The 14,798-nt window shown below is 41.5% G+C and overlaps 1 protein-coding gene across 3 annotated transcripts in view; it reads right to left on the bottom strand.

Annotated features, from left to right (window-relative positions):
- The window catches only part of TBCE (tubulin folding cofactor E), a 70,790-nt gene that overhangs the window by 54,870 nt on the left and 1,122 nt on the right, over nucleotides 1-14,798 (bottom strand). For 2 of the 3 annotated variants that reach the window (XM_075862527.1, XM_075862526.1), the window contains exon 2: nucleotides 12,939-13,057. In XM_075862527.1, coding sequence (XP_075718642.1) covers nucleotides 12,939-13,038 — 100 coding nt within the window. In that variant the 5' untranslated portion in view covers nucleotides 13,039-13,057. Of the gene's footprint in view, nucleotides 1-12,938; nucleotides 13,058-14,798 lie in introns of those variants that run through there. The other variant, XM_075862528.1, reaches the window with a different exon arrangement.

The raw sequence follows: 14,798 nt of genomic DNA on the forward strand, positions 1-14,798 counted from the left end.
ATTTTCCGGTACCTCAACACATGGAAACATATTTGGCAGATATAAACATTACTTTATGATATACACCCAATGATTCACCCAAGCGGCCAACTCCTCAAGCCTACAAATATGATGCAATTTATCAAACCAGAGTTCCACTGTAGGTGGGTTAGTTTGTCTCCAGAGGGTGGGAATAAGCAACTTAGCTGCAGAGATCATCTGAGTCAGAAGGCTGTGCAGAGAAGGAGTGAAACCCGGTTGAGGCAGCCAAAGCACTATCAATTCAGCAGACAGATTAATATTTGTAGAACATATAGTATTAATAGATCTTTCAACCCCCCTCCAAATACTAAGCATTTTGGGACAGGACCACCAGATGTGTAAATAGGAACCCACTCCCTCTCGACATCTCCAGCAAGAGCTATCCGCAACCAGACCTATAGAGGAAAGGAATTCTGGAGTTCGATACCAGCGTGTGACAAGCTTGTAGGAATTTTCCTGTATACGCACACATTTGGAAAAACCGTGGGCAGACTTCAGTACAAAATCTAAGTCATATTTTGAAAAAGACTTCCCCAGTTCATTCTCCCAAGTCCACATATAATGGGGTTTTTGTGATGACATCCCCAATAAAAGACCTTTATATAATTAAGACAGGATCTTATCAGGAGTGGCCGGCAAGAAGATGTAATTTTCGAACCAAGTCGGATCGACCGGAGGGTACGTGAGATCAGCCCTAAAAGTAGTGATGATAGCAGTATAATCTGCCAATTGTAATGCATTTGGGGGACTCAACCCCCTTTCCCTAAATACAGACGCTAGATCAGGCGGCCCCATCGGATCCATCAGAACCAATATTTGTACCGAACTTAACCTCCGCCAAAAATCTGCTTTTCTATCAGGTTGTCTACCAAGAAAGGAGGGCAAAACGCTCAATGGACCAAGTGGAGAAAGGGAGTTGCCAGACATATTCAGAACTCCTGCATTTTGGCACACCCTAATCGTCCCCCTAGTAATGGGGCTCAAATCCCCTTTGTTAGATTGCAATACATTACGAACCCAGAGCAAATTAAGCATATCCGACCCCAAAAGGGCTCTTTCCATAACAACAGATAATGAGGTATTACTCCCATCTAATTGCGTCCATCTAAATAAGTGATTAGCTATGAAATACGTTTCCAAGTCAGGTAGGGATATTCCCCCCTGCTCTCTTTTCCGTATGAGAGAAGAGTAGGCTAATCTGGAACACTCAGAATCCCAAAGAAAGGAGATGAACAAGGTTTTGAAGTTCCGAAAGTAACTTTTCAGAACAGCTATTGGCAAAGAAATCAACATATACATAATCTGCGGAAGTATATAATTGGCTAGTAAGTTTTTCCTGCCAAACCACGAGAGGAACGGCAAACTGATGGACAACAATTGGTGTTCGAATTTTGGTAAAAAGGGATTTATAGTGGAAGGCAAATAACTCCCTAGGGTCAGCTGGTATCATAACCCCAAGAAATTTAATGGCCTTGGGAGGCCATTTGAAAGGGGTACAACTGTGCAATTGGGAAATAATCTGAGACGGTACATTGATATTTAGCGCTTCTGACTTACTAAGGTTTATTTTAAAATTGGAAACATAGCCAAATGTATCAAACAAAACAAGTATATGGGGCATAGCTCTCAACGGGTTTGAAATTAGCAAGAGAAGGTCATCAGCAAAGGCTGCAATTTTGTGTTCTACAGCGCCTACAGTTAAGCCTTTAACATCCTCATGTTGTCTGATATGTAACAATAATGGTTCCAATGTTAGTATGAAAACGGCCGGGGAGAGAGGACAACCCTGGAGAGTGCCATTTTTTATGGAAAAGGGGGCCAACAACATTCCGTTTACTCTAATTTTGGCTGAAGGTTGAGAGTATAATGTAAATATAGCTTGTATAAAGGGCAGTGGAAATTTACATTTTGCTAAGGCAAACCGAATATAATCCCAGCTGACCCTATCAAAGGCCTTTTCAGCATCAGTTCCCAAAAGGATAAGAGGTACTCCTCTCACCCGTGCAAAATGTATCACATTTATTACTCTGGAAATATTATTTTTGCCCTCCGTCCGTGGGATGAAACCAACTTGCTCCTCCGCTATTAATTTCAGTAATAACTTTGCTATTCTGCTAGCCAAAAACGTAGCCCACCACTTCACATCGGTATTCAACAGTGAAATTGGTCTATAACTTGCATAATCCTCAGGGATCTTCCCCTCTTTAGGAATCAGAGTAATATAAGCTTCCAGAGCCTGTTTCGGAAGGGAAGAACCTGAGGGAAGCGAATTACAAACTTCAAGAAATTGTGGGAGATGTGGGTTGCAAAACTTCTTATAATACGTAATGGGCAGGTCGTCAGGTCCGGGACACTTCTGACGGAATGGTTTTAAGACTAGTCTATTTCTTCCAGAGTAAAGGGAGCTAAAAGGGATGCAATTTCACCCTCCGACAATTGAGGGAAAACAAGTTTATCCAGAAAAGTCTGCACTATAGAGATCCGGTCGTCGGGCGCGGATAAAGATGTGTCTGATAACCCAAGAGAGTCTAAACCATATAGGCTAGAGTAGAATTGCCTAAAAGCCTCTGCAACCTGTGGAGTGGTAGAAGCCTCCTGACCTGAGGCTGTCCTAACAGAGGACACAAAAGACTTCTCTGTCTGTATTTTAAGCATTCTGGACATCAGTTTCGAACCTCTATCCCCATGCATATAGATTCGACATTTAATTCGCTGAAAGAACTTAGCCGCCTGGATATTAAGCATATCTTTAAGATGGTGCCTGAGTGAACCCAGATCTGTACGGATTGAGACTGTGGTGTCTTGTTTATGAAGTTATTCTAGGGTAGAGATCTGAGCCAATAAAGAATGCAGTCTCTTAGTCCTATCTCTCTTCAGGTGCGAGCATAGTGCAATAAATTCCCCCTAATATAAGCCTTATGGGCTTCCCATAACATGAGAAGTGATACATCAGGGGTTCTATTGAAACAGAAGTACTCTTCCAGTTTTACATCTATTGCTGCAATATGAGCCTCATCTGACAGTACGGTATCGTTAAGCCACCACGACCAAGATCTACTGGGTAATTCCTGTACATGAATCATCGCTGTAACCAATGCGTGGTCTGAAACAGGAATATGCCCAATTGATGCCGCCTGCAAATTCGGGACATGTGAAGTGAACAGAAAAATGTAATCCAATCTACGATACACCTTATGCCGATGCGAATAAAAAGTATAATCCCTATCCTGGGGATGGGATAACCTCCACGCGTCAACTGGCAATTGTACAACATTAATTTAAGTTTATGCAAAGCCTGAAGAGAGGATACACGGGTGGCGGAAGTGGAGTCAAGATCTGATTCCAACACTACATTTAAATCCCCCCCCCCCCCCAACAACCCCTCCTAAAACCGTTTAAATGTTCTCAAAGCCCGCAACAACCAAGGGATTTGTTTATCATTTGGTGCATATAAACTAGCTATAGTCATTTTTGTGTTACAAAGGGAACCCTTTAGAAAAACATATCAACCTTCTGGGTCAAGTTTCGAAGTCTCTACTCTAAAAGGAAGGTCCTTGTGAATACCAACAGATACTCCCCTGGAAGCAGGTGTATGAGTACTGTGAAACCATTGACTATATGTGGACACTGGTAGATGGGGCACGTGATTGTGCCTAAAATGGGTCTCCTGTAGCATTAACACCCCTGGTGTCTCCTGTCTCAGCAAAGAAAAGAACTGGGATCTCTTTTAAGGAGTAATGAACCCATTCACATTTAATGTCCGAAAAGTGATTGGAGCCATGTAACAATATAAACGCTGTCAGCGTCCAAATGAGATGTGTTTTTTATTTGTCCGGTACTCTCACTTACAACCTATATACAAATAGGAAATAAGAAAAAGAAAGGCATCGACATACTGTGAAAGATGTAATATTAAGAAGGCGCCTCCTATGCCACAGAGGACGCCCCACAGACAAGTATGCAGCAGCCTAAATGTAGGATTATGAGGAGGGGGGGGGGGGGGTGAGATGAGGAAACCAGCCTCATGAAACTAATATAGAGAACACAGACTTCTGCATAATCTTAACATCATAAGCAATATAAGGACGGTAGAGAGAAAAATATGGCCCTGGTAGTACCTTTCACAAAACAAATAATCAGTGAATAAGGGCCTTCGTGGATAGCACATAAAAACTGGTTCCCACCTGTCTTGAAGCACCAGTAATTGCATTGGAGAAAGTACCTGAAACCCCCAATTTAAGGGTATCAACGACAGATGACAAGTACAGCAAGCACACTTTATGACCACCTAAAAGAAGAAACAATGTAGGAATCCCAATCTAGGGAACACAAAAAAAAAAAATCATTAAGCATCCGACTGTTGGTCCGGTCTTTTCCTGCTGTGTGGAGCTTTGAATTTCTGGGGTCTTTGCCAAGCAGGAGGATCAGAAATCCCCTGTGGAAGAGTATCCTTTTGTATCGGCATCCAGTCCGGCAAGTCAATTTTCTCAATACCCAGTTTTGACCAGGCTTAGAAAGATCCTCCGGTGTTCTGATGGTTATCTGCCGACCTGCTTTCAAAATGGCCAAGCCAAACGGAAACAACCAACGTATGGGTATTTTCCTCATTCGCATGGCTTCATCATTCGTCGTTTGGCCAGAGTGCTGGCTGCCAGATCTTGAAAAACCATAATCCTGCTGTCCTCAAATTTCAGGTCTGGAGTCGCTCTCGCGGCTGTTAAAATGGCAGCCGTGTTCAGGTAATTAAGCAGGCTCATCCCGTGCCGGTTTAGGTCACAACGCGCGAAGAGCACGTTCGATGATAACCTGCGCCGCCCTTTCTTGGCCCAAGAGTGTGGCAAAAATATTCCTGACCGTAGGTAAAATCTCCTCCGAAAAGATAATCTCGGAAATGCCCCTCAACCTGATATTTTTCTGCCTGCTGCGATTCTCTTGATCTTCAAGTTGCAGGTAAGTATGGTTCAGATGTGTAAATTGAGAGGCCACAGCGCTTTACAATGCATCAGCCTGGTGGATAATGGCGAACTGAGTGTCCTCTAGTATTGCCCCACGTGTTGTATATCCGCTTTAATGGAGGATAATTCCTTCAGGACCAGAGTCATTGCGCTGGCCAAAGCCTTTTTCAGAAATGCTCTGGTGATAGGGAGAGGGTCACACCCACCTATAGCATCAGAATGAGTGCTATAGGTCATCATCTGAATTGTCTCCGACACTCCTTTGGCGGGTTCAGCGTCTCCGGCGCCATCTTGCCTATCCCGGCCAGGGAAACATGCTTCTTATGGAGGAATTTCTCCATTTCCGACTGAGATTTACCAGCCTTCGGCATCCCCCGGGAATCACACGACTTGTCTCGATTCGTGCGGACCATCTTAGGTAATAATCAGCCCTCCAGCTGTAGAAGTCAGTGTCTCTGTTAGGAGCGCCGGGATCAATCGACCATCACACAGCAAGGCAAGCCCATATTGATTATATAACTGTATATTCAATACGTTTTGGTAAACAGCTAAAATACCAAAACTTGTATCACTGCCCAAATACCTCTGGACCTAACTGTAGGAAAATTCTAGAAGAGTGGTAAGGCTAGATGGGTTTCCTGAGCACAGACAAGCCAATTCAGGAAGTTGAGGTAGGGCAACAATGAAATGCTAAGATAAGATACATTCCGAGAAGGAAAAGCAGGTGGAAAGAGGAGACTCAATTATGTCAGACAACTCAAACACTAACCCCCATCTTGGAGAAGGAAACACAAATTTTGAGTGAGCTCTCTGCTCCCAGCTCACCAACTCCTCCATTCTATATACACTACCGTTCAAAAGTTTGGGGTCACCCAGACAATTTTGTGTTTTCCATGAAAACTCACACACTTCTATTTATCAAATGAGTTGCAAAAGGACTAGAAAATATAGTCAAGACATTGACAAGGTTAGAAATAATGATTTTTATTTGAAATAATTTTCTCCTTCAAACTTTGCTTTCGTCAAAGAATGCTCCATTTGCAGCAATTACAGCATTGCAGACCTTTGGCATTCTAGCTGTTAATTTGATGAGGTAATCGGGAGAAATTTCACCCCATGTTTCCAGAAGCCCCTCCCACAAGTTGGATTGGCTTGATGGGCACTTCTTGCGTACCATACGGTCAAGCTGCTCCCACAACAGCTCTATGGGGTTGAGATCTGGTGACTGCGCTGGCCACTCCATTACAGACAGAATACTAGCTGCCTGCTTCTTCCCTAAATAGTTCTTGCATAATTTGGAGGTGTGCTTTGGGTCATTGTCCTGTTGTAGGATGAAATTGGCTCCAATCAAGCGCGGTCCACAGGGTATGGCATGGAGTTGCAAAATGGAGTGATAGCCTTCCTTATTCAAAATCCCTTTTACCTTGTACAAATCTCCCACTTTACCAGCACCAAAGCAACCCCAGACCATCACAATACCTCCACCATGCTTGACAGATGGCGTCAGGCACTCTTCCAGCATCTTTTCAGTTGTTCTGCATCTCACAAATGTTCTTCTGTGTGATCCAAACACCTCAAACTTCGATTCGTCTGTCCATAACACTTTTTTCCATTCTTCCTCTGTCTGTGTGCTTTTGCCCATATTAATCTTTTCCTTTTATTAGCCAGTCTCAGATATGGCTTTTTCTTTGCCACTCTGCCCTGAAGGCCAGCATCCCGGAGACGCCTCTTCACTGTAGACGTTGACACTGGCGTTTTGCGGGTACTACTTAATGAAGCTGCCAGTTGAGGACCTGTGAGGCGTCTATTTTTCAAACTAGAGACTCTAATGTACTTGTCTTGTTGCTCAGTTGTGCAGCGGGGCCTCCCACTTCTCTTTTTACTCTGGTTAGAGCATGTTTGTGCTGTCCTCTGAAGGGAGTAGTACACACCGTTGTAGGAAATCTTCAGTTTCTTGGCAATTTCTCGCATGGAATAGCCTTCATTTCTAAGAACAAGAATAGACTGTAGACTGGAGTGATGGTTGCTGGAAATGGGCCTCTATACACCTATGTAGATATTGCATTAAAAACCCAGACGTTTGCAGCTAGAATAGTCATTTAGCACATTAACAATGTATAGAGTGTATTTCTGATTAATTTAATGTTATCTTCATTGAAAAAAACTTTGCTTTTCTTTCAAAAATAAGGAAGTTTCTAAGTGACCCTAAACTTTTGAACGGTAGTGTAAATGATCCATTTTGACTATTAACTGACGCATAATAGTTACATTTTTGAATCTCCAATTCAGAAGGATCAATAACTTGGCCGCTGTGAGAATGTGTGTAATAAGGTTGTTTCAGGATGGGCAAAAGGAAGGGTTGGCAAACCACACTAGGATCAGAGAGTCTGTTAAGGTTATACATTTCCCAGTTACACGATCAAATCAGAGACCTCGGACCAAAACAGTTTTATTAGTGGGCAATCCCACCAAATGTGTGAAAGCAAACCCGGGGACTCGCCACATCGCCAGCAAGACAGACCCATTTTATGTAAAAATTCAGGTGTTCTGTGCCATCTAGTTGGGTCTTGCAGCGTTATCCTGTATCCGGACGCATCTTGGGAAGCCATGGGAATGTCTTAGATGGTCGCTATTTCAAAAAGGCCAGGAGGACTGAAGTTCTGATTCCCATGCTAGTATGAAGCTGGGTTTAGTTGGTGCAGAATTAAAAATTATGTCTGAATAGATCTTGGAAAGGAGCTTGGTGGGAGTTGAGGGAAATTTAAGGAGTGTGTCTATCCAGGATGACTCAAGTAGAGTGGCATGTGTCTTACAGAATTTGAGGCAGAGACTTCGAAAACTTGCAGAGTGCAAAAAATTCCTTGACAACTACGCAGTGTCAAGAGCTACCTCCTATCAATAGGATATTTGAATTTTGAAAAAGGGAATTAAGGGGAGCCGAATTTAAATTTGACAACAAAAACTCTCAGGAGGACAACTCAACTCTAGAGTGAGGGGAAGATAATTAATCGGTGTGACAAGGGAAAATGATCTCGAAGGGACAAGTGTTGAGATATTTATGGAATACCAGGATAGTACCTTTTAAAATAGGATTAAAGCTGATCATGGATGAGTTTTAATTGAAATTGCCCAAAGAGAGAGGGAGTAGTCGTGGTCCTAAGTGAGATCTTTCTACCACTACATGAGGAGGTGTTACGTTTTTCCATCTATTCAAGAAGACCCATCTACTCAGGCGGTTGGCCTGATAATTGGCCAAAGCATCCAGGAGCCCCATTCCTCCTTGAGATTGTGTAGCCCAGAGGAACCTACAAAATAGGGTCCTTATGTTAAAAAAGGACTGGGGGTTATTTGATGTACGTATTATTGTATGTGTGACACACACTGCATACTTGTAACTGTTCTCGCTTTGAATAAAAATATATTTGAAAAAAAAAAAAAGGAAAGATAGGAACCGTCTGTAAGACATACAATAACTTTGGTAAGACATAGGTTTTAATGAAACCCCCCCCCCCCATCCAGGTTTTGTAGTTGGGATTTCATCTGGGACAAAAGCGGTTGGTAGTTTAACCCCTTCCCGACCACCCCACTGCAGCACTGGTCCTTGTGCCTGCAGCCCGTTAATCTACGTGTGCTCCTAACAGAGCACACAGGCGCTCCCGCAGCACAGCATCTCCCAGTACAGGCTGCTACTAGCAGCCTTAGTACTGGGGGAAAACATCGGGTCGAATCACAGCGGTGATCTGAACCGATTAACCCCTTAAATGCGACAGTCAATAGCGACCACCGCATTTAATAATAAAATATAAAAAATTAAAAAAAGTCCCTTTTTCCCTTATAAAGTCCTTTAGTATTAGAAAAAAAATAAATAAACTATGCATAATTGGTATCGCCGCGTCCGTAACGGCCTGCTATAAAAATATAATGTCATTTATTCCGCACGGTGACCGCCAGAAAAACGAAAAAAAATGATACCAGAATCTCTAGTTTCTGTCACTTCAGGTCCCAAAAAATTTAATAAATAGGGATCAAAAGGTCTTATGTACTCAAAATGGTACCAATAAAAACGACAGTTTGTTCCGCAAAAAACAAGCCCTCACACAGCTTTTCTTGATGGAAAAAAAAAAAAAAAAGTAGTGGCTCTTAGAATATGGCGACACAAAAAACAAAATAATAATTTTTATAAAACTGACTATCGTGCAAACACCGTAAAAGATAAAAAAAACCTATATACATATGGTATCGCATCGACCCGCAGAATAAATGAAATGTCATTTATAGCGCACGGTGAACGCGGTAAAAAAAAAAAAAAATTAATACAAAATAATAAAGGTTTTCACTGCCTAATTCCACTAAATTCAGCAAAAAACCTATAGGATCAAAATGCTCATTATACCCCTAGATAAATTATTTTTAGGGCTGTACTGTCACAAATGGGGTCACTTCTGGGGGGATTCCACCGATTTGGTCCCGCAGGGGCTTTGCAAAAACGCGACACGACACTCAAAAACCAATCCAGCAAACTTGAGCTCCAAAAGCCAAATAGCGCTCCTTCGCTCTGTGTCTTTTTGGGGCGTTTCCACTATTTTGGTCCCACAAGACCTCTTCAAACCTGACATGGTGCCTAAAATATATTCTAATAAAAAGGAGGCCCCAAAATCCTCTAGTTGCTCCTTTGCTTCTGAGGCCTGTGCTTCAGTTCATTAGCACACTAGGGCCACATGTGTGAAATTTCTAAAAACAGCAGTAAATAAATATTGAGTTGTATTCCTCTGGTAAAACCTTGTGTTACAGAAAAAAAAATGGATTTTCTGACAAAAAAAAAAAGAAATTTCTAAATTTCCCCTCTACTTTGCTTTAATTCCTGTGAAACACCTAAAAGGGTTAAGAAACTTTCTAAATTCCGTTTTGAAAACGGAGGGGTGCCGGTTTTAAAATAGGGTGACTTTCTAATAGGGTGCAGTTTCTAATATATAAGGCCCTCAAAGCCACGTCAGAACTGAACTGGTACCTATAAAAATAGGTTTTGGAAATTTTCTTGAAAATATGAGAAATTGCTGCTAAAGTTCTAAACCTTGTAACGGCCTATAAAAAAAAAACCCCATAAACATAAAAGTAGATATATGGGAAATGTTAATTAGTAACTACTTTGTGTGGTATTGCTATCTGTTTTACAAGCAGATACATTAACATTTAGAAAAATGCTAATATTTGCAAATTTTCTCTAAAGTTTGGTGTTTTTCACAAACAAATACTGAACTTAATGATCAAATTTTTCCACTAACATAAAGTACAGTATATCACGAGAGAACAATCTCATAATCCCTTGGATAGGTAAAAGCATTCCCAAGTTATTACCACATAAAGTGACACGTCAGATTTGAAAAAAAATCGGCTGCGTCCACAAGGCCAAAACAGGCTCAGTCCTGAAGGGGTTAATGTAAAAAGTAAGGAATGTTTCTTTGGTAGGAAGATGCCTAGATATTTTGATGACGACTTCGGGACATTTAAATGGGGTGTGAGAGGTAAGTGAGGTACCGTCTGAAGTCGGGGCTGATATATTAAAGAGGACCTTTCACCTGCCCATACATGTGCAGCTGAGTGCACCATGTAATAGGCACGGTCTCACTTTAAAAAAAATTCTATCCTCCTCTGTTATTTAGAGATCTGTGCCGTTATATTTGGCGACCAATATGTGAATAACCCCCCGAACTGTCAATGGGATGTGTAAATTCTTCTTCTCCTCTTCTGTTCCGTGGCGGCGGAGCGCACGCTCTCCTCTCTCCAGCTCTGGTCAGACAGTGAAGGAAAGAGTGTGTGACATCGCGAGAGAGATCACTCTCTTAACTGATTGGACAGTGTCACAGCGATAAGTAACACGCCCCATTGACAGTTCAGGGGTTATTTACATATCGGGTGCCAAATAGATCAGCACCAATATATAAATAATGGAGGAGGATAGGAAAAAAGTCTAAAGTGAGCCCGTGCCTATTACATGGTGCACTCAGCTGCACATGTATGTGCAGGTGAAAAGGTTCTCTTTAAGGAGTTCTGATTTTTAAAAATGTATTTTGAAGTTTTAGACTTTGTCAAAACAATCAAAAATAGTCAGGATCCGAGGTATCGCAGAGGTTGGATTGATTACCCACTCATGCCCGCGATATTCTCATCCTGATTTATTTTCTGGATCAGGGTCTCCATGGTCAATATAATAAGTGAAGGAGACAAGGGGAAACTCTGCCTCGTGCCATTCAGAATATTAAAGTGTGGAGATAAAGTGCTTTTCAATTGCAATCTGGCACTGGGAGCTGAGTCTAGCGGGAAAACAGCCGATATAAAAGGTTCAGGGAACCCAAATTTCAAGACAGCGGATCTCATAAACGACCAACTAACTCGGTCGAAAGCTTTCTCTGTATCCGTTCCCAGGAATACCAGAGGGATATTTTTATTTTGGGCATGCTGTATGAGGTGGATCAAGCGTGTGGTATTGGGTTTACCCTCCCTGTGTGCTACAAAATCTGTTTGCTCTGGGCCAATAAGTTTATTTAGTAAGGGCTTAATTCTGTTTGCTATGAGTTTCAGCAGGGAGATTGGACGATAGCTGCCGCATGAACTAGTGTATTTACCTTATTTTGGGATTAAAGGGACATGTGCTTCTAAGGCTTGAGGAGGGAGGTGACCTCCTGCTAGCAGATCAGTACATACTGTAAGGAATTTAAGGCGGTGTGTAGTACTACATTTTTTCTAGTAAGATCGGAAGACCATCCGAGCCCAGGCTTTTGCCGTTACAGATAGAGTTCATTTGTAACGTAAATGGAGTCATGAGTGTTTGTGTATCTGCTTAAAGAGACTCTGTCACCAGATTATAAATGCCATATCTCCTACATAATCTGATCAGTGCTGTAATATATATTACAACAGTGGTTTTTATTTTGAAAAACGATAATTTTTGACAAAGTTATGAACAATTTTAGATTTATGCAAATTCGTTTCTTAATAGACAACTGGGCGTGTTTTTACTTTTTAACGCGTGCGCCGTTCCCACACAGACGTGTACACCATAGTGAATGGAACGGCTCCCGTTCGCATTCTCTATGGGGATGTATGTGCCGTATTCCATGTCTGTATGTGTCGTTTAATCGACACATACAGAGATGAAAAAAAAAATGGCAGCCCCCATAGACAAGAAAAAGTTAGAAAATAAAAAAAGTAAAACACAAACACACAAATAAATAAAAACATTTTTAATAAAACACTAAAAGCAAATTGATATAAAAAAAAATTTGCGACACCCTTCCTTTAAGGACAACTCTGTGAATGTCCTTGAGTGGCCCAGCCAGAGGTCTGACTTGAACCCAATCGAACATCTCTGGAGAGACCTGAAAATGACTGTCCACTGACCGTCTCCATCCAACCTGACAGAGCTTGAGAGGATCTGAAGAGAATGTCAGAAAATCCCCAAATCCAGGTGTGCAAACCTTGTGGCATCCTACCCAAGAAGACTGGAGGCTGTTATCACTGCCAAAGGAGCTATAACTAAGTACTGAGTAAAGGGTCTGAATACTAATGTCAATGCAATATTTTAGTTTTTCCTTTTCAATAAATTAGCAAAGATTTCTAATTTTCACTTTGTCATTATGGGGTATTGAGTGCAGAACGATGGGGGGACGACTATAATCTTTTTTAACTTTAGCACAAGGCCTGAACATAACAAAAGATGAAAAAACTGAAAGGTTCTGAAGACTTTCCGAATGCATTGTATGTGTGACCTCAATTTAAAGAGACCATCACTATTTTGATAGTAATAACCTTACTGACAGGTTGGCTTCAAGCTAAAGGACAATTATGTTCAGAGAAATTACACTGATGAGGATTGCTGTTCAGAATTATATAACTTCCATATATAAATTATGTTCAAAGCGTATGACAAATATTTTATTTTTAGTGTATGAAAATAATGCTTACCTGGTGTAGGTGCCACCATGCCAACATAGCGCACTGTTGCATATTCCCCATCGCAAATTATACGTCGACCAATGGGATCACTGGGAAGAGATTCAGTCATTTTCCTGAAGATCTTACACCTTGAAAAAGTAAATTAAATATACATTAAAATACAACCTATTTCCTAGTTACAAAATACTAGCTCTGATAAGCAGAAGTGTTTCAGTGGCCTTAGGAATAATTAATAATAGAATAGCTTGGCATGAGAAAAACAGGGGAGCCACGTCATTTCAGTATTAGCGCACATGACTTGTGAAAGCCTTTGGGTATGTTCACACGCAAAATCCAAAAAGTCTGAAAATGACAGAGCTGCTTTCAAGGAAAAACAGCCTCTGATTTTTCAGCCTTTTTATGTAGCCGAGGACTTTTTATTTTTAGGTGTTTTTTGGAACGGTTTTTCCATGGACAATGAAACACAGCTCCAAAAACGGCCTAAGTGGCATGCTCCTTTTTACAGGGCTTTTTTACTAGCCGTTTTCTTTCATTTTTTTTTTTTTAAACAGCGCCGTAAAAAACACCCCGTCTGAACTAAAAGCTGATATTCCCATTGAATTAAATGGGCAGACGTTTGTAGGCGTTTAGCTAGCGTATTTCCAGGCGTATTTCGGGGGTGTAAACGCCTCAAAATACGCCTGAAAATACTGCGTGTGAACATATCGTTTGAGACAATATAATGCCTAAATTTTTTTGTTGAAGGTCCAGGATTAGAAAAGAAAAAAAAAAGTACAGGTGCGTGTCTTCAATTTCTAACCATTACTGATTTAGAGCCAATTGATGGTGCATTTACATATACCCTTTTTCACGTTTTTGTCTATTTTTTTTGCTGCCTTCTTTGGAATTGTTGCTCTGGCTTTGCAAAATATTTTTTTTTTGCGGCAGTTTTGCGAAACTGCAGCAATATAACAGATGAAAAACAAATCCTGTGTAGTCTGATCCCACAGTTATACGCCCTTCTGTCCATTTCCTACTTCTTTCTAAGGCCCCATGCACATGACCGTAGCGGTCCCTACGGTCTAGGATTACGGCATGGATGGGCCGTTCGCAGTCAAGAACCGTGCACACAGCACATATGCATTCGTATCAATGAGCCCGGACCGCAGTTGCGGACCGTATAATGACAAGTCCTAGTTTTTTTTGCAGTCCGGGCAATGGACAGACCGTGGAAACCACGGTCGTTTGCTTTGGCCCATAGGAAAGCATGTGTTTTATACTATCCGTAACTGCGGATAGTATACGGCTGTGCATGACGCCTAAAATAAAGTTGGTAGGTTAGCAAGAAGTAGGGGACAGACAGAAGGGAGTATGAATGCAGGAACAAGCTACACAGGGTTTGTTTCCCGTCACCATGGAGAGACAAAGGTTTGCATAGCAACTATAGGCCTCTTTCACACGAGCGCGTTGGTAAGCTTACGTTATATGGATACATAATAAGAACGTATTACGGATGATATGGTATCAGTATGTCATCAATATTACAGATCCGTATTACTGATGGGCTGTCTACTAGGGAGATAGTTGAATGACATGAGACTGCCCCTTTTAAAAACGGATGCAATAGAAGGACATACGGACCAAATACAAATGCAGCCTTATATTCATCACTCTCCATAGACTTTAATGGGCGCTTTCCAGCCGCAACGCGGATGAAAGTAGTGCATGCTGCGTATTTTACACGCCCATGTGAACAGCCTCATTAACATTAGCTCTGTATAACGGTCTGCAAAAAAACGGATGGAATACGGATTTAAAATACGCTCATGTGATAGAGGCCATAGACACAAAACATTGGGAAGTTGCTTCGCTTTTCATTTAGAATGCATT

The sequence above is a fragment of the Rhinoderma darwinii genome, chromosome 4 (genome assembly GCF_050947455.1).
Source record: "Rhinoderma darwinii isolate aRhiDar2 chromosome 4, aRhiDar2.hap1, whole genome shotgun sequence".
Taxonomy (NCBI): Eukaryota; Metazoa; Chordata; class Amphibia; order Anura; family Rhinodermatidae; genus Rhinoderma; species Rhinoderma darwinii.